Source organism: Argiope bruennichi, chromosome 10 (genome assembly GCF_947563725.1).
Source record: "Argiope bruennichi chromosome 10, qqArgBrue1.1, whole genome shotgun sequence".
Classification (NCBI taxonomy): domain Eukaryota; kingdom Metazoa; phylum Arthropoda; class Arachnida; order Araneae; family Araneidae; genus Argiope; species Argiope bruennichi.
Window position 1 is genome coordinate 8,288,640 of NC_079160.1, and position 21,036 is coordinate 8,309,675.

Below are 21,036 nucleotides of genomic sequence, written 5' to 3' on the forward strand. Positions count from 1 at the left end.
GTTCTTTTTATTTTTAATTTTGTTTAATTTTTTTATTTTAAGGGTAGTGAATATCATTATTTTTCATTTCATGTTTTATTATATTTTCAAAGATTTAGAAAGATTTCAATCTTTTATTTAAAATTACTTCCAAATCGAGAAATTAATGAAAGAAATGTCTAAATTCGGCCGGAGATTCTGGACATGCGGAGTCTGGTTCCTGCTCATATATACATGGCATTCAAGCAGGAATCTGCACAATTATAGAATATACACAACCAACTACACGTGTGACTTTAAATTGCCCCTACAGGTTCCTTCTCATATATGCATGTCATTGCAGCAGGAATCTGTACAATTAGAGAATATACACAACAGACTACATTTGTTGCTTTAAATTCCGGCTCCTGTTGTCTCTTATATTGCCTTGTGGTCCGAGTGTCAAGCTGATATGTCTTCTGATATGAACATGGCTTTGATTCAAAGATTTGCACCATTACAGAATATATGCAAAAGTCTACACATGTGGCTTTTAGGTATTTGCTTACCCTAAGTTTCTAGTTTTGTTGAAAAATTTCGTAACGTGATTTATTTGTCCCCTTTACTGAGCATATATTTAAGTGCTTAAATAGTCTTTATTTTTGTTTTTATGATTACTGACATTACATTTTTGCATATTAAAGAATGATTTTGCTTAATATTGTAGCGGATTGGAATGAGCAAGGATAGAACCTTTGATCTTGTGGTTCGCATTTTGCGTAACAGGACCACAAGACAAAAGTTATTGCTCGTGTTTCGTATCTGTTAATTGGCTTATAAGCTCTTCACCACAGTTCTCTCCCTCCATTGAGGTGAACGATGTGGCTGTTGAGTGGTGATGTATTAGTTGTGGAGTCAAAAGCGCCTGTACCCATTTGAGCATTTGAGAAGCGCTAAACGTTATGGCGATTTTGTATGGGTGAGGAGTTGCTTTTGCGCCAAGTGAGTCCGACGACATTGCGTTGCTGCTTCAAGTGAATCTGCCGACTTTGGGTTGCTGTGGGTAGATGGCGCCACAACAGCTGTACGAAGGTTGAAGTTTCAGCGTCCGAGGTCACCAATGTAGCTGTTTGAATTGGTATGAGCGACGATAAAACCAGGGACCTTATGGTTCACAGCCGAATAAGAAGCCGAAGACCACAAGACAAAAGCAATTGCCCGTGTTTCGTAGCTGTTAACTGGCTTATAAGCTCTTCTTCACAGTGCCTGTGTGTGTGTGTGTGTGTGTGTGTGTGTGTGTGTGTGTGTGTGTGTGTGTGTGTGTGTGTGTGTGTGTGTGTGTGTGTGTGTGTGTGTGTGTGTCAGAAGGTTGCGTGTTCAAATCACGTCCGGGTCACCAATGTAGCGTATTGGAATGAGCGATGATAGAACCTGGAACCTTATGGTTCGCAGTCGAGTAACAAGACAAAAGCAATTGCCCGTATTTCGTAGCTGTCAACTGGCTTATAATCTCTTCACCACAATATCTCTATAGTTTACAAAATTAATAGAAAACGAAAGTTACAATACTTGAAAATATATAAAATAAATAAACTGCACATTTGCGTTTATAGCAACATTATGTCATGGAACTAGCCCGTTTTCATTAGAAAGCTTCACGTATACAGTAAACAGAATGTAAGGAAGACAATTAAAATAAAACGGCGTTGATGTTTTACAATTGGCGGAATCATGGACATTAAGTTATATCTACATAATTTATCTGAAATGAAATACAATTGAAATATCCGACGAACCAATTCGTCAGCTGAGGTGACTAATCTCTTCTAATAATAAGGATGAATGTGTATTTTTACGTTTTATATGCCAGATTATTTGATGGAGAGCGACAATATATCTCGCATATGTACTTTAGAGGGCGGAAATGAGCTCTTTGGAGATATTTTTTTGGAATTTTAATGAATTAAATAATGCTGTGTCATGTCGATTTAAACTCTGCTACTTGCTTTTTCATGTGATACCATACCATATAAATCATCAATTTCAACCATAATTTTAAGTATTACCTCAAAATGTTTCTCCGCTCCACCCATTTCTCATTTGAATATATCTGAATGACCAGAATATCGCGATAACATTGGCTGAAATTATGGTTGAATCCACAGAGATATTATCAATGACTCATGATGGCTTGAAGTGGATGTTTTATATTAAAAGTTTATTACGGGTAAAATATTAACTCTTTAAAAGAACAAAATTAGATGACACAATGATTTAAGAAAAAGAACACAACTAATTCATTTTTTTTTATCAAACTCCGTTTTATCTCCGTTGTTGCTGGGCAACATTGGCTGCCCAGCAACAACGGAGAAAAACAACAACTTAAAAAAATTAAAATGTACAGAAATTAAAAATAAGAGGAAGTGGAAAACATAGAGAATGCTACAGGCTCTTAGGATTCAATCATAATTTCAAGCAATGTTCATCAGTCATGGTACAATCCCTCCCGTATTAGTCACGTTCCGTCACCGATGGGGTAGTCAACCCCACACCATTTCTGTATCCAACAGGGTGGAGAGAACTAACCACAATGCCGAAAGCTTCTCCTCCCTATTTTTTTTAGGAGTTGTCTGAAAAGGATAAGTGCAAATATAAGAATATAGACCTTTAATTAGAGAAATGAACAGTCCACTGAAGAAAAGGATATGAAGCTTCTAAAATGTTATGAATGAATGAATGAATGTTATTTTTGTTTTTATGTTTGTATGTTATGAATGTTATTTTTGAAATATAAATAAATTATGCTGATGAAACTATTAAGACCAAGTTACAGAAAATATTTAATTGAAATTTTCAGCAATTATTAATCTCATCGAACTAACCGGTCGCCAAAGGCGGCTAGTTACAATAAAATAAAATAATTTTCTGAATCTGGCATGATTGCTAGGTGCTTCGGAGATTTCAGCCTGTTTCGTTTATTAACCAATCGGAGGTAATGTTTATTGTTAAGTCCCACTTTACATCATCTGAGCGTGTCCCTTGTGACGGTATTTGTGTTTGTATCTTGACTGTTTCTGAAGTTGTCTATTTACTTGCTGAAATTACCTAAACATATTTTAAAAGAAATTGTCTAACGTCCAAAAAAACAATGTTCTGTCTGTTTTTCATGGCTTAAGTGCAATTTCCGTGTGAAGAATGGAATGTCAAATCCGAAGCATGGCATCGTCTCCTTTGACTGAAGATGTAAACATACCTGAAGGAAAAGTTGAAGCAGGTAGTGTTAGATTTCCAGCACATTTTTATATTTGAAAAGAAAGGTTGATGCCCTGTAAGGTTTGAAATTCATAACGTTAATAATTATTATTTTGTTCAAATGAAAAAAAAAATCTACTGAATTAAATTATTATATTAAAGGTTAGTCCCAGAATTTTAAAAGAAAGTATAAGTTCTCACTGTTATGGTGTACCAGACATGTCATTTTCTTTCCGAATTTAAAACTCTATCGCGGAATATTTTATATGTAATACTTATAATAATGTCCATATTGATTTTTAAGTAAAAATATATGGTTTTTAGAATTCATTTTAAATATAAATAAGCTCATAACGATTCAGTAGCAGAGTTGAAATATATTGTATTAGATGCCTCACTTTAGTGTATCTTTGTTCTGAATATAAAATTGTATGATATATGATTGTATTCTATTTTATATTAATATTACAACTAGTAAATTCTTAAACACACTTCAAATGTATAAACTAGACAAATGTATTTTAATAAGCTTTTTGAAATTAAAATAAATAATTTGCTTGATTTTAATTTATGCAATTACCTGTAGTTTGTTTAAACTCGAGATATGTAGGCAATTTTTCTTTCATTGACAATGGTTTATCTTCAGATGATATCCATGTATAATATCTGTAATGTTTTTGTGTTTGTAATAAGCTCTTTCTTAGTCTGGCACCTGTGTATAGTGATAGATTACTTTCTCAATGGTTAAAATTTTCATTCCAATGAACTTCTGTCTTTAAACTTCTATTAGAGTGTTAAAAAATATGATCTGTTATCCTTTGGTGGTGTATAATTAAAGGGAGAACTTGAGAGTACCAATTACATGTATTCCGATTTTTATAAGATTCACATTGAAAAAACATTTTTTATTCATTTTGGTTCAATTTCTTTAGCAGAACCTAAAGCTTTATCAAATCCAGAAAATGTTAGCATTAGGGAAATAATTGAAGAGTGAGGTAATGCTGATAAATAGTACCCAATTTTAAAATTTATCATACAAGTATTTAAAATATGATAATTAACTTCACAACCAAAGTATTGCATAAATTTTCTTTTGGCTATTAAATTTTCTTTCTATTCATTGATTAGTTTTAATATCAGAGATCTTATCTAGAATAAATATTTGAGTGCTTCTAAATAGTTATATTAAAATAAAAATGCTTCACTTACGTTATTTATTTTGTCCCTTTCCTTGATGAATTTTCTCTCATTATAGTTTGTAAAGAATGGCTGGTGAGGGAAGATGGTGTGCTTGCATATAAACTTCAAAATGAAGAAAGTAAGTTTTATCTTTTCTGTCTAAATTTAGCTTATATTTCTCTAGTTTTAATTTGTTTTGTAATCTTATATGCTATAATGAATTTTTTTGGCATGTGTTCCAATATTTATGAAATTGTAGCTAGCGAAAGTTAGTTAAAATTTATGTTTACACTAAATTTTTTCTCTTAAAATTATTGTTAAACAACATAGCTTGTGTAGAGTAAAGAGATATTGTAACTTGTAATGTTAGACTGCATTGCAGCATTTTAAATGGCTTTAATTTCATTTTTTTAAAGTAATTTAATAATTAGGTAATAAAAATCATTAGATTCTGGAATAAAATTAATTAGATTTAATTATTAGCTAATAAAAATTTATAGTTCATTCTAATTAAAAGCTTGATTTCAAATTAATTTTTTTTTATTTTCTTATTTTTATCTATTAAAATCTAAGATATACGGCTGCTGAATAATCAAAAACATTTCCAATATACTTGAATAGGGTAAAATGAATACATATGAATGAATGTGGGGGAATTATCATATTTATATTTAGATGAAAAATTTTAAAGTAAAATTTTTTTTCATCTATATATTTAAAATAATAATGAAAATCAAAAAACCAGTTACCTAACTCTGTAGCCACTGATTCAATTTTGCTTCATGTGAATGTTTATCAAGGATTGTCTGGATTTCTTTATCCACAATTTTCCAGAGAAGTTTTAAAACTCTGCCACACGGTATATTGTTTATTGGGGGAAAAAAACCACTGCAGAATGCTCCAACTTCTGACCCAATTTTGAATATTTTTATTTTATATGAAAATGTCACTTTCATGCTTCATTATAAGTTGCCTGCCCTCCAACACCATCCATTGTTGAGAGAAATCAATAATAATCACTTTACAATAGTTATTGAGAAAAACTCGGTAGTTTTCCTAGTCACAACTATGGTGTCAATATTGAGAATCATTTTTTTATTTGAATATTCACTCCCCTAGATATATCGTTAAAGGATATCTACTCTTTCTTCTCCATTTCATCAGATATTGAAAAATGAATCTTTGATAATATTCTCAACTTCTGCAATTAAACTGTTTTCATCATTTTAACCCTTTCACCATCCTCTCCCAAGTGGTCCTTTGTTTTTCACCCCATTAGAACAAACAAAAATAAAAACTGAAACAAGTAAACATTTACAAGTGTTTTAAGCATTTAAAAGATTTTAAATGTAGAAGAACGCTTGAAGCACGTTACGGCTGCCCTGCAGTAGTTTCACTTGAACGTGCTAGATGCGTTACGGATGACAAAGACGTTAAAGTATAGCTGACCAATCAAAATGTTCTATGATTTTTATTGTACAATTTAAAGTAACTTCTTTTTGTAATAAGATGGGTCTGTAAGAACATTGGATAAATTATAATACTAGTCATTTTTGTTGACCATATCTTTAATATGTGGTATTTGATCAATTTTGATGGAAATACTAGAAAACATCTTGACAAAACCCACAGCAAACAAAAAAATTGCATCTTTCAAATATCTCCCTCCTTCCCCTTAAAACAAAGAAATAAATTTTGCTGTATTTCCTTTGAAAAATCAAAATATTAGAAATTCTATTAAAGGTCATTGACTAAATTATTGTTAATAGATTTAAAATTTATATGAATTGGAGACTAAATTTTTAATCTGAACGATTAATAGGTTTGCTAAAACAGAGCACAATTCATCTCCCAAAAATTGTTCCGAAACTTTAACAAAAGATATCGCTGACAGCTTATATATGAACGGATGTCCTTGTAAAATTGTTGTTCAAATCCTCAAAGTCTTTTGTATATTTAGAGGAGATACAGTATCCAAATGAAAATGAACTTTTTTTCCCCCCTTATAAATTACTTCCTATTGATTCCCGATTGACACATTATAATGAAATCTCATAATCTTGCAATCTTCTCTTGAGATTCAAATTATATTCTGTCATTTTTACTATAATTAATTCATTATTAAATCAAAGGATTTATTTGTCCCATTTCAGGCTGTTTCATCAAAAATCTTTTGATGGCTTTCTTCCCTTCTTCACAGATAGGTTGCTATTTAATGCATATTGCATAATATAGTAAAACTGGATTAATTCAAATGTTCTTGAAGTTCTTGATTAATTCTTTTTTCCCCTGTTCTTTTGAATTTCTTATGAGTATATTTTAAAATAGTAGTATTTTGAATTTATTTCCATCATTCTGAAGTCAGAAAAAAAAATCTATTTTTCTAAGCTGTTTTAATTAATTATACTTATATTTTGTGTTTGCAATGATTGTAAGGATTGTTGATCTCTAATTTATTTGAAAATTTCACTGTTGTACTATGTATTTTTAAAAAAATCTGTGTGTTAGATGTAAATTTTGCTATTTTATTTTAAAATTTTCTTTATAGCTGTTGTATTCAAAATTCCTTTTTCTGTCTGTTTAATAAGTCTACTTAATTACTGAAATTGTTTTGAAATAATTTAAAGTATAATTATCATTTAATTTATGAAAAATATTGTTGTTTATTAATTAAGTTTAAAATATTACTTTAAATTGCCTTTTTTGCTTAAATTGTTTTTTGGCTTATTGTTCCTTATTTTTTTATTTATTTGTAAAATTATTATTAAGTTTTTTCAAACATTTTATTTTCAATTAAACACATCTCTAACATTTACTGAGTATCAGATTCTTTTGCTTTTTTTTAGTTCAACATCATTATGGTCACAATAAGGAACGGAATCAACTTGTTCGATCTGATTTCTTAGAAGCTCGTACAGCACAAAAGTCGGAAGAGGAGGAAGCGCTAGCCATGCAGAGAGCTTATGAAAGGATGCTGAAAGAGCAGTAAGCCTTAAATTTGCTTCAATTATTTGCATAGATTTCTTTTAACCTTTTATTAAATAAGATGTTATACATGGCATGGTGTTTCTTGGATCACTTTTATCTTACAGCTTTAATTTTTAATAACTTTATTTATAATCTTTATTTTTTTATAACTAAAGACTACTTAAAACTTATTTAATGATGTTTAATACTTATTTTTCAATGATGTTTCTAAAGCAACCTCAAGAATTCTTTTTTTCTTCAAATCGTTCTTGACAAAAAAAAGTTGTTCTTTGTTGAAGCTATTGTAAAGCTAGGAAATATTAATTATGTGGATTTTAGAAAATTACTCCCTAGGAAAATCACTATTCCATTTAAACCTGTATTTGTAATTAAATAATTATAGCAAGATGCAGTTAAGTTTATTAATTAAAAAGAAATAAAATAGTTACTGTATCAGGGTCAATCTAAAATATTGGGACTTGGTTTCTGTCCTGTGTTAGTAAGTGAAGGATCTGACTATTTATTGATCCTTTAAAGGTCTATAAAAATAGCAACAAAAAATATAAAACATCTTACAACTAATTATTAAAATGAGCCTATAAAATATACTAATACCAGTCACACCTAATCAAATGTTAAAAAACTTTTGTCATAATCTTTATTTTTGAAAATATAATATCCAGGTATGTAGAATTATTTTTGAAATATTTGATATTTTATTGAAAAATTTTATTGTGGCAATTTTAAGTAACATTGGTAGTATATCTTATTGATCTGCTAGTTGTATTTTTTTTTTTTTTCATAATTTCTAATGATAAAAATGAATTGGTATAGTCTCATTTGAGATAAATGTATTATCTATAATATAATAAAAATAATACAAATTATATAAGATTTGAGGAGAATAAACTTATTCTTTTTTTATTGTTGCAAACAAGTAACATGATGATTTAATAAATCTCTTCTTAGTGTTCTATAAATAAAATTATGATATTAGAATTTTTGATGGTTTAGCCTTAAGCTGAACATAACATTTGAATCTAAATTTATATTTTACAAGCATTTGTCATCAAAAACCATCTATTACTTAACTTTAAAAGTATATCATTATGTTAGCTCATTTCATTTTTCCCCCAAAAAATTCCTGCATTTTTTTCATAATTTATAAACTATGTTCATGAAATCATAGAAAGCTGTTATTTTCATTATGAAAAAATGACTCTCTTCAAATGCTTTATCTCACTCTTACTGTATTTTTAAGCAGTTTTTATATGAATATATGTATCATTCATTGATTACTTTATTACTTAGGTAATAAGGTGATGATCAGGCAAGACAGGAATCGCTTTTATAATTGCTGCAATGCCGAAGCAATTATTATTTTTTTATTTATTTATTTGCTGTCTTTTGTTTAAAATATTTCTTTTTCAGGGAAGATCAAGATGCTTTTCTTGCTCAACAACTTCAAGAAAAGATTTTGCAAGAAGAATTGGAACGTCAAAGAAAAATTGAAGAGGAAGATCAGGTATTTTTCTTCAAAATGTCATCATTTTCCTTAAATATAACTTAATGTATTGCATTTTCTTTTTTATTGATCTTCTTGCTTTAAATGATGTTTGGCTCACATCCAGTGAAATGAAATAATGATTCTGTCAAGTTCATAAAAAAAAAATCATGTATTTTGATGGAAAAAGAAAGAAAAAAAGATTAAACTCCAGATGTCTAAGAATTGCATTTTTAAATAAAATAAAATGTTAGATGAAGAAAACTGATAAAAGCTAATAAGCATCGAGAGTAATCAATTCATTTACCTTCCTTTTTGCAAGTGATATGCAATGCTTCCAAATACTTTTGAAATTTTTTTTTAAAACTTTATAAAACTTTAACACTGTTAGCTAGATTTTTTTAACATGATGGGGGGGGGGGAGAAAAATCTGTCTTTTACAGTCTTCTTCCAAAAGTTGTTGATTAAAAAAAAGAAGAAATCATGCAAAATATTTTTGGCCTTTTAAATATTTGACAATGTTACTTTTATTTTGAAGAGTGCATATGTTGAACTTCATCCAGATCTAGCTAACAAGAGGATGCAGAGGATATATAAGGAAGATACAGAGACCTTATTTTGCATAAGTAGAAGGAATTTTTGAAACTCTGCAAGAACAATTATAAAATCAAAGAAATTTAAGAGCTTCTTAAATTAATTTCTCCCTTGATGTGTGTGTGTGTTTTTATTTCTTTCCCATTCCTTGTACAAAAGTCCCATTCTTTCTTAAAAATGTTGTTATAAGCTTGAAATTAAAAAAATAAACCAAAACTAAACATGAAGAATAAACTACATTTAGATGAAAGATAGCTCACTATCAAATTATAATTTACAAAAAGGGATATTATATTTTAATTCAAGGTGATTTTGTATACAAATACTAAAAAACCAGAGAGAAGGCATTTAAAACATTTACATTTGTAATATTTTATGTCCGAGACCATATCCTGGAATTTAACCTTTTTTTTTATTATTATTATTAAATAAAAAAGGTAATTTCGTAATAATTGTTTGTGTTTTAACTTAAGAAAAATTATCTGAAATGTCCACAGTAAGTATTTAATGTTTATGTTTAAGTACTTATAAAGCAGTTTTTTTCACATTAAAAATTAACATTTTGGCCATCGCCTTAAAAATGGAAACTTTACCATGAAAGGAAAAGAATTAAATGTAGAAAGTTATTTAAAATTATAATTGTAGGAAACAGGAACTCTTAAACACGATAAAATGCCCTTCACTCTCTTAATCTCTTTATATCAAAAACTCAAGTGATTCCTTAAAAAAATTCAAATCTTGCACATTCAATACAACTCTAAATATTGAACTATCAATGAAGATTGGGTACCATTAGATTGTTACTATGTGAAAAAAAAAAAGGATTAAAATGTTTTGTATCTAATTTCTACAAATTTAATTTCCATATCAAAAGGTTGCTTTCTTTGAAGAAAAGGGGAAAAAAAAGTACGACATTGCTTATCAGGATGAAAATAATACCAAATTTGCATACCAATATCTGAATATTTATTTATATAATAACATAACTTAATAATTTATGAGCACTTAACTTAAAAAATAATTTGAAAATGGCCTTTTTCTGAAAATAGATATTTTTATGTCTACAGAGAATAGCCTTGGAGTTGCAAAGAAAAGAAAAGCTGCGACTGCAAAGAAAGAGAGAAGAAAGAGAAATGAGACAAACTGAGAAGGCTAGAGCAGAACTTTCTGGAGCTTCAAACTGTTAGTTATTCTATTTTTGTATAGTATATTTATTAAAAAGTCACCTTATTTAGGTTAGATAATGAATTTTTTTGTATTATCTACCATAATTTTTAAACTAAGAAAATACTCTTGATACTGATTTTTAATATTTAACAGATATAATAAATAAACAGTAAGTAATATAAAATTAATAACTTTATAGTAACTTTTTTAAAAGATGATTTTAAAATAAAAACAAAACCCTCAAATGTATTTAGGCTTTTAAAACATATTCACTTATGATCATTAATGTACATGCATTAATATTAGCATTATTAACAAAAACAATACAAAATTAAAAATATTTTTATAATATTTGATTTTGAACTTACCAAAATAAATATTAATTATATACAATATTTTAATATTGTGTTAGTAGGAAATTCAAGGAATGAAAGGAAAATTTTTAATTAATAATAAAATCAAATTATTAAAATTCCAATGTAACTAAATAATTTTTTCCTCAAGACATTCGAAGAACAAATTATTATGTTGACAGCTTTATATTACTGTTTTTGAATGAGTATAAAAATTATGATATTTTCCTCCACAGCATCCAGTGTTAAGTCAATGGAGGATGTAGTATGTTTAAGAGAAACTGTTGTGAATGATGTAAAGAAAGATTTCTCCTTGCTTTCATTGGAGCCACCAGATAATCTCACTCCAGAAGAATTCCAAGAATTTGTTCAGCGACGAGATGCAGTGAGTATCAACTCCTAATTGAAAATTCAGATTGCTAAGAACTTTTAATACTTTTTTGCTTAATATATTTAAATTAAACTGTTATTATTAGAATGTTAAACAATATGCAGTGATCATAAAGACTTATTTTTCTTTCTATTATCCAAAATTAATTTATAACATGAAAATATCATATTTTTAAATGGAAAACAAATATTTTTCTACTTGATATCATAACACTTCTTGTAAAACTATTTTATCACTTTTGTTAATTTACATCAATTTTTTGTTCATGATAAGCTGTGTAATATGTTTAATTTTGATTAAAATATTTTTATTATAGGAATTAGCAAGGTTGCTTCAAGAACAAGAAACAAAGGCAAGTTCATAATTCTTTCATATAAAATTATCTATATATTCTTTATTCTAGCAACATTTTTAACAGGGTGTGTTTGCATTCTTAAAAATGTCTTAATGTTTATAGTCCTTATATAGGAGTCTTAAAAGTGCTTGCTTTTTATCCAAGTGCTTACATTTTCCTTCTGATGTTGAAAAAAAATCCCATTTCTCCCCACTAGATGTGTCCGATTACTGATTGTATTTTCTTCGTGGTATTAAACCATTCAATGTTTAACAGATTTCAGTGAATCTGTAGGTCAGTGGAAAAGGCTTTATCTCAATTTAAGGGCATACTGATAGAATTATGAAAATATATTATTTTCATTTTTTTATTGTTATTATTTCCTTTCCTTTCCTTTAACTTATTTAGTGGGGGGGGGGGTCCTTTCTTTTTACAGATAATTATTTTATTCAAATAAAACCACTAAGGTTGGTTTTTAGCAGTGAATCAGTGTTTTTTTCTATATGTGATTACTTGTTTGTGGAATATTTTTTGTTATATTTTAGCATGATTTAGTGGTTCATAATTAATGAATTATTTAAATATTTTTATATCACTTAATTTTTGTGCAAAAGTTTAGAACATTTTAATTATTATATGTGAGAAAATGTGCAAATGTTTAATGCTCCAAAGTTACTTGTAGGTCATTTGTTATTCTTGCTAAAAGACAATAAAAAATAAATTAATACTAATAAAATTCTTTTTACTTTTTCCTATACAACTATTCAAAGAGAAAGAAATGTTATCACCAAAAAAATATGAACTCAAGATTCTACCCAGTCTTCTTGATTCTAATCTCTGAATAAAACATTTCTGAAATTATGCATCTGTGAATAAGATAATACAAAAAGCTTTGAGCTGGAATTTCTTAACATATTTACAGATTTCTATTAAATTTTAAAGAAAATCCATATTCATGAATTTTGTTTTAATTCGGCGATCAAAAATTTCCAAGCATACTTGCAATTATTATTATTATGTGCCTCTGAAAATAATAATCTGTGTACAGCCTTGCCCAAGGTTCTACTTTTTATGCTGGAGGGATGATAATATTTTGCTTAAGGACTATGCAAGTATTGGAGAGACATTTTTAGCTGATTTCTCAGTGTTACAGAGTGTATTAAGCCATTTTTTTTTCATTGTATCAAAATGGTGATCTACTTTTGGCTTTTTATACATCTCATGTTCATAAATTAGCAAAACTATGATCTCACGTTCATAAATTAGCAAACTATGATTCGATTCTTTTATTTCCAAAAAGTGTGATTATTAATAATACTATCATAGTATGGGACTTGCCTATATTAGAAAGGCTAGTTTGCACAATAAATAAAAAATAATGTAAAGCTATTAAAGTAACTTAGCTTAAATGTTTAGCAAAATTCTTGAATTAAATGCATCTTTCGTATACATTCAATCAATTACAAGTATTAAAAGAAATTATTATAGCTATTATAAAATGACCTTATTGTTCATAAAATCTAATTATAATGTATTATAGTATTGGAAATTATATTTTAAGGTGTGATGCCTAGCAAGTCGAAATAGATATAAATGTACTAGCCACATTTGGTGACCAGTTTGTTTGTTAGTTAAATAACTTCTTATTCTGTTGAATGATTTATGAAATGCGTTTAAAAAACATCTTGCTATTTGTTATAATTAGAAAACGTAAATTCAATTGAATAAGCTTATTGAGAATTACAAAGAATATATATGAATCAATAAAAGTAGAAGTAAAAATCCTATTTCGGTGAAAAAATCACACAATTGAGTGTTTTATGAGTTTGAATTCCATTATAGCATTTAAAAATATTGTTACATTTAGTATATAAAATTAAATTATTAGAATGAAGGAAAAATTCTACAAAATTATAATTGATATCATTAAAAAGGTGATTTAAGATAGTATAGAGAATATTTATGCAAGATAATTGTTTTGGAATACATGGCTAATGATTTCCATAAGCAATTCATAATGATTGCCCATTTGTGATGGTCAAGTCTATTTTTGCTCTCAATTAAACTTTCTGTTTGAAGAATATTTCTTAAATTCTTTTATATCTTATTTCCTCTGTCTGAATGTACTTTCTGAAAACATGGTAAACCATCTCGGAACATTTATAATATTATTTTGCAACTCACTTAACTATGCAAAGCATTCAATTCAATGCAACTGTAAATATGTTCATTAAAGCAGTCTGAAATTAGTATGATAGTTTATTTATGTTTGATTTTTATCATTCGACAATAAGTAATTATAGCAACTTTTTTGTCCAAGGTACTAATGTTTTATGTAATTTTTACTTTATTTTATTATATACTACTTTCATCTATTTAATAATATTTATTAAAATTTGAAACTTATCATTTATTCCTGAAATATGTTAAATTTTTTTCTATTATTTATTGTAGAATTTGAAATTACTGCATAATTTTTGTATTTATTCTTCTTTTGTCTATTTTAGTTTTTGTAATGATGGATTATTTTTTTAATTTCATATTTGATATTTAAACTATTGATCTTTTTTTTTCTGGTTTATTCTATTTTATATTGAAATGAGTGCAAGTTATTATAAATTTCAAAAATTAAACATATTGGAAGTGAAATATGGAAACAAGCAAAAATTCATTTGCAGTCAGTTCCTGCCAGTTTTATTATTATAAATTAAGGAAAATTAGGGTCCACTATCAAATAGTTACCTATTGTGATGTTTCATTAATACCTAACCACTTAGGGAGCTTTTGAATTGTCTAATCATCATAAAAATATCAATTTAATTATGCCAATTAACTTTAAAATTTGTAACTTTTTATTGTGCTAAACTAAAACCATTCCATTCCTAAGAGGATTCTCAAAAAATATGTTAACATTTCAACTAAATTTTGATGTATGAGAAGAATGGAAAGTTACTGAATGTGTAGCTGCTAATGACGTTAATGATATTTATTCTTATACTCACCAATAGAATAAAAGTATACAAAATAATTTTCTACAGAATATGAAATTTAATAGCATGTGATTAACAATATAGCTTTAATAGAAGATTGACTTCCTGTATATGAAATGATAGTCAAAATTAATGAAAAATGTTGTTTCTTTTTTAATGGGTTTATAATTAGTACAGAAAGGGGAGGAGGGAAGAAAGAAAACATAAATCAGTTGAAGTTTATATTCTTCAATTTGAAATAACAATAAATAATTATTAATTATAATAATTGATGAACCAGTGAATATAAACTGAGTATTACTTTAACAGGGGGGGGGGTCCTATTGCAGGTGTTTGTATGAATGTGAGAATTTATTTTTAAAAATTTATGAAAATTGGAGGCAGAATATTATGGAAATAAAATTGGCATCAAAAAAAATATTTTCTTTTAAGTAAAAGTTTTTCTTTAAATAAAAGAAAAATTTATTTAAAAAATTATTTGAGACTGTGAAATCAATTTAATTTTTATTATAATACTGAACAATATTCTTCCGGATCACACTGAAAAATCTTTTTAAGAATTTATTACATTTGGATGCATAATACTTTTGGAAATTCTAATCAAAAGTAGTATAATTTGATTTGTAATTAATTAAATTTTTGAAGAAAAAAATGTTTCTGAGATGCATTTACCTGTTCCGTAAAGCATATTTGTGCCTAATTTGATATATATGGGACAAATAATCTGCCCTTTGCAGTGCCAATAGATAGACGCATTTGCTTTTAAAAGTAGAGATCTTACCGTTGAGCTGTTAAAAGATAGAAATAAATACACCATTTTTTCTGTGTCATTTATTTTAGCTGTTACATTTTTTCCATTGATTATTCTTTTCTCTTTTTAGATACCAAGTGAAAGTGTTGATGATCGACGAATTGCTATTGAGGTTCAGGATCGAGAGCTGGCTAAAATGCTTCAAGAACAGGAAAGAGCTCGAGCAAAGAAAGCCAGAGAAAAAGCTCGCCAAAAAGCAGCTCTAGTGCAACAACAAGAAAGTGTACATATATATATGAAGTTTTATTTCCCTATTACTCTACAATCAATAATAAGTGGAATTTGGCTAATTCAAGCATTTTTATTGGAAGGGTTCTAGTAATTGATGAGCTAAATGGTTGATGATCTGTTCTGAATGATCTAAAATTGCCTCAGTAATTCAAAATGAAAATTATATTTATTTCAGAATTTTTTTTCTTTATTTAAGTTATTATGACGCTCATGATTGTAAGTTAATAATCTTTTAAAGTATTAATTCACTTTGGATTTTATCTTTTGTGCAATGTGTTTAAAACAAAAACAGTAAAAGAAGTTATTTAAGAATGTCTTTAAACAGTTATGAAATATAATTTTTATTTTAATGTTATGTTAAACAGTTACTTTATTCAAAATGATATAGGGTCTGTTATCGTAATCGGGAACAAATTTTATAAGTGCTCACAATTTCTTTTTCTCAAAGTAATTGTAGGATTTGAAAAGCAGGCCAAAATTTCAGTGTGGGAGTGCATTCATTGTATTTGGAGAGTTTCTTAACAATATATCGTAAATGTACATTTAATTCATTATGGACTTTTAAAAATGAATACCCCAAATGATTCAAGGCTTCCAAAAATAAAATAAAATGTTCATGATGCTCAGGAATTACTTGTTGGTCATTTGATACTCTTGAAAAAAGTTACCAAAACTAAATTAATGCTAATAAAATTTCTTTACTTTTTTTTGTGTACGAATTATTCAAGGAGAGTTAATTGTAATTGTAATTACCTAGATTTTGCCCTGTCTTTTTTGACTCAAACCTTCAAATAAGACATTTTTGGTGTTATATTTATATGTGAGCCTGATAACTAGAAAAACGCTTTAGGCTGGCATTTTTTAATTCTAAATTTGCAGATTTCAAACCAAATCTTGAATGAAATCCATCCCCATTTGTTTTGTTTGTCCAAGTAAACAAGATGACTTCAAACTGCAAAGTTCTACATCAGTAAAATGTGCCACATACTTTTAGCATTTAAAGAATAGATCAATATCAAACTTTTGATCAAATCCATCAACAAGTTGACCATCTGTTGATCTGTATGTAAACACTGTGTAAAAAAAAAAAAAAAAAAAAAAAAAAAAAAAACTTAGTTAAAGGACATTTTTTAAGCTACCTTGTTTCTAAAATTGTAGTTCTATCATAAATTTTGGATTTTAATAGGCCAGCCAAAGAGTTTTGGTGCATACTCGTTTCCCCCCCCCTTCTTTTTTCCTGTATTACTGGGATTCTGGATTCTAAAAATAAAAATCTGTGTACTTGTTGCATTCATGGTCTTGTTTAAGGTCTCTAATTTTTATGGCAGTGGAAGGGGTGATAACCTTCATTAGAAAGTATGCAATGAAGCAGTGATGACAGGGGTTCTTAGTTATGTATTTATGGTACATTAAGCGATTTCTTCAAATGTATCACTGATGACCCAATTTTGCCTTTTTATGTACCTGTTATAAGTAAGTTAGTAAAACAACTGTTGTGCATTTTAAAGTTTTGAAAGAAAATTTCTTAATTGAAATTAGTAATTTACTAATGTCAGTATGATTTTTCTAAAAATGTTATCTTATTCTGCATTTGATAAAGTGAATGCTGACATAAGAAGAAACAAATTATTAGAATTAATGTATTCCACAAAAGCAATATCTATTCACATTATATGCTTTTCAATTATGAATTTTCTGTAGTTTGTTTTAAAAATGTTGGAATGCATAATGAATTCAGTAAATTTTGTGTCAGTAAAAAATGTTATGGCAAAGAGCAAGTAAGTGTGAAAAAGGAATTTTGCTCTGTATTGTATTTTCATCAGAATGGGTGAAAAATGGTATGAAGATGCTATTCTCATGGAGTTTATAGATTACCTAGTCAAATCACCTTTACTCGATTTCGATAATTTTCATGTTAGAAAAATGAGATTGAAGAATTTCATTTTAAAATTTTTTATTTCAAGATCATAAATTTAAAAAATGTGCAGAATTTTGAAAATTTTCATTCTTTTTTCATGATTAAGCATCTACTGAAAGACAAATTAGCATTAGTTAAAATATTAAAATAGGTAATTTGAATGAAAAATATTATGTTTCACAACATGTAGTCTATGACCACATAAAACAATCTAGCAGAATCCACTTAGTAAACATTATTAAATAATTGAGAAAGTTAGCTATATCAGCCCATTCAAAATGTTACCTACTTTTGGGAGACAAATGGTGAATAACATTTCCTGGTAGTATTGTGTGTTTATATTTGTATGAAATTGGATACTTATTTAGTTAATACCCAGTTTAATTTATTTCATTCAAGCTTATAATTCTATAATAAAAAAGAAAATATTAGGTTAAGATTGATCCTTATTTTTTCTCTAAAGGTACTTAAATAGTACTTATAATATGCTTATTTTTTAAGATAAAATTACTCTGTGTACCTTGTGATTCTAATGACAAAAAATAATACAAGAATTGCAAAACACAAAAAAAAATACTTAACACAAATACAGTATTAAAACTTTAAATTAAGAGTTAATTCTTTAGGAAAAATTTATTTTGCAATATATCATATTTATATAAAAGATGTAGAATGTATCAAATTTGATGAAATTTTTGTGTAAGTTACTAGACACTGAAAATAACCAAATTCAAGAAAAGAATCAGTGACTTATAAGAATTTATTGAAATGGCATGTTGAAAGAGCTTAGTGAAGATTGCATTAATTCAAACCATTTGCACATGCACTTGAATTAAAAGAAAAAGTTCACAATTTTAATGAGAAATACTTAAAAATAAATCTTGAAAAAGAATTGTTCTGCCCTTTTCCCAATTATTATTGCATATGCAGAAAAAATCGTATAGTATCCTTAAAAAGTAATTGCCTAGAATGTTCTTCAACAGATGGTAGAATCACATTTGTAGGATGCTTTGTTTTTAACTCTGAATTCCTCCATAATGTTAAATTCAATTATATGCATACTATCTCTTACTGTTTATAAACTCATTTTGAACTAACCAATTTCCTCCATAATATCAATTCTATTTATTTGAATGTTTTTTTGTAGGGATGGTAAATTATTACAGATGCCTTAAGTTATAACGATTTACAAATTTTTAATACATTATTTGGTTTGAATTTATTTCATTTTTTAGATGTATATATTTTCATAGTTAAGTAATAAAATTATTCAATTAAAAAATTAAATCTCTTTGTTTTGTTTGTTTGCTCTATACTATAATTAATAATAATTTGGAATAATCTGTTAACTTGTTTTCTATGCTCTTTTCAGATTGAGAATTTCTGGACATAAATTATATCTTAAAATAGTAACACTTCTAACATAAATACTTTTTAGAAACAGTGATTTGTAATTAAATTTCTCAAGAAAGACCACATTAAAAATTGTAAATATAATTTTACTTTAATGCTCAATAATCATAACAAACATGCATTTTTGATAATGGTTTATTTTCTATGCCTAATATTAAACAATATATAAAATTCGGTTTAAAATATAATTCATTCCATGGTAAAAATAATGCATGCAATATTTATATTTTTTAACTGGTTTTTGCTTGTTTCAAATTAAGAAATTTTATTGTTGATTTTTCATTCACTTCCTGATTTTCTGATGTTTTGAAATTTTTTACAAGTATGTATGTGCTCTGAGTGATTACTATAATATAATGTTCTGTTATTTTCAGAAATAAATAATCAGTTAATTGATAAGTTTTGTTAAATTTTTATTCCATTTAAATGGCATTACATAAGAGTGAATTTGTGCAAAAATTCATATCAAGATTCTAAAATATTTATAATAAATAATTATTTAAAAATTAAAAAGTAGATTTTTTTAAAAAAATTCTGTTTTGTAGTGCACTAGTTTGTGTGTTCTTTAAAGTTTTTATTACATTTATTTTTTACTCATATTATAATTTTTCTTTTTAGAATAAATCCCCAGATTCTGGCTCTGGAAGTTTAACAAGGGATATAAGTGGTAAAGAGAAATTAAGGAGCCCAGAGTGGTAAGCATCCTTGGATTTTAAAAAGAAATTTTAAATGCAGTTATTAGTGTCAGTAATCCCTTAAATAATGCTGAATGTTAATTTTCAATGTAATTGAATACTTGTTTCTAAAACTTTGTTTTGATTTGTAGAAATTTCAGCATGCAGAAATTACAAAATCAATTGGTTGTATTTCAGTTTGTTGAATAGTAGCATAACTATTATTGAATATCATAAAAATTATTTAAAATTAAAATACATGCACAAAATTGTGGCAAATGACATACATACTTTTGGAGTATTCTTTTGATAACTTATAATTTCAAATGTCTGCCTGATTGTCAGATCATCACCAGAATTTTACAATTTTATAAAAGACTTGTCTTTCATCATCTTCATATAGCTCTCTTGATTTTAATTCTCTCCCTCCACTGCATTATTTTTCTCCCTGTATATGATCAATTATTTTATTTTGTTAAGCGAGAATGTCACAAATGAAATGTGCAAGTTGCAGATTTTACTGCTAATTAATTTTCAGGTGTCTCATATTTTTCTAGCACATAATATCTTATCACTACAGTATAATGATAATTGAATTCTATTAGTGTCATGTTTGTCTCTTTTTTAGGTGTTCTGCAGACCGTCGGAACTTTGCCTCTAATTTTTCTGGTGATCCTGTTACTAATATTGCTGCTGCCATTGATCCTACCTTCAACTGCAGCCACTCACCAACTGTAACATCTCCAGTGTCCCGACTTTCCTCTCCCGCTGTACCCTTTTCTTCTTCTGTAACAGGTAAGATGATCAGTTGTTCATTTTTCTGATCACTGAGTCATTTTAACCCCACAATTCCTTTTTTATTTAACATTTCTTGGAATTTCTGAAAATCTATTTCCTGTACTTGGGTGATTCAGGAGATGAGAGAGAGAGAGAGTCTATTTGGCATGAAATGTTATTCAAATACTTATGAAAAATGATTGTATGAAATTATTGATATTTTTTGACTAATGAGGAGGTTATGTAATTTCTCTGAAAAGATTTTCTTTTAACCCAACTGTCTTGTTTGAGTCTATTTGGCATGAAATGTTTTTCAAATACTTATGAAAAATGATTGTATGAAATTATTCATATTTTTTGACTAATGAGGAGGTTATGTAATTTCTCTAAAAAGATTTTCTTTTATTTATACTTTTTCTATAGCTTTTTATAAATTATATTAATGTGCTGTAGACCAGATATTGGAAACCTGCACTGTGTATTATTAATTCAACTAGAAAGGTAGAAATAAATTCCGATTTAA

At 27.4% G+C, this 21,036-nt stretch overlaps 1 protein-coding gene across 2 annotated transcripts in view; it reads left to right on the forward strand.

The window, feature by feature from the left end:
* The first annotated feature begins 2,949 nt into the window (after positions 1 to 2,949).
* LOC129988248 (coiled-coil domain-containing protein 50-like) overlaps positions 2,950 to 21,036 on the forward strand; it is a 28,369-nt gene continuing 10,282 nt past the window's right edge. Inside the window, exons 1-10 of one of the 2 annotated variants that reach the window (XR_008785639.1) lie at positions 2,950 to 3,232; positions 4,466 to 4,528; positions 7,236 to 7,374; positions 8,788 to 8,881; positions 10,522 to 10,636; positions 11,211 to 11,359; positions 11,682 to 11,717; positions 15,571 to 15,723; positions 19,681 to 19,757; positions 20,342 to 20,531. Coding sequence is in view for 1 of the 2 variants with exons in the window: in XM_056096430.1 (XP_055952405.1) it covers positions 3,154 to 3,232; positions 4,466 to 4,528; positions 7,236 to 7,374; positions 8,788 to 8,881; positions 10,522 to 10,636; positions 11,211 to 11,359; positions 11,682 to 11,717; positions 15,571 to 15,723; positions 19,681 to 19,757; positions 20,365 to 20,531 (1,072 nt within the window). In the remaining variant the exon portion in view is untranslated. The remainder of the gene's footprint in view (positions 3,233 to 4,465; positions 4,529 to 7,235; positions 7,375 to 8,787; positions 8,882 to 10,521; positions 10,637 to 11,210; positions 11,360 to 11,681; positions 11,718 to 15,570; positions 15,724 to 19,680; positions 19,758 to 20,341; positions 20,532 to 21,036) is intronic. The other variant, XM_056096430.1, reaches the window with a different exon arrangement.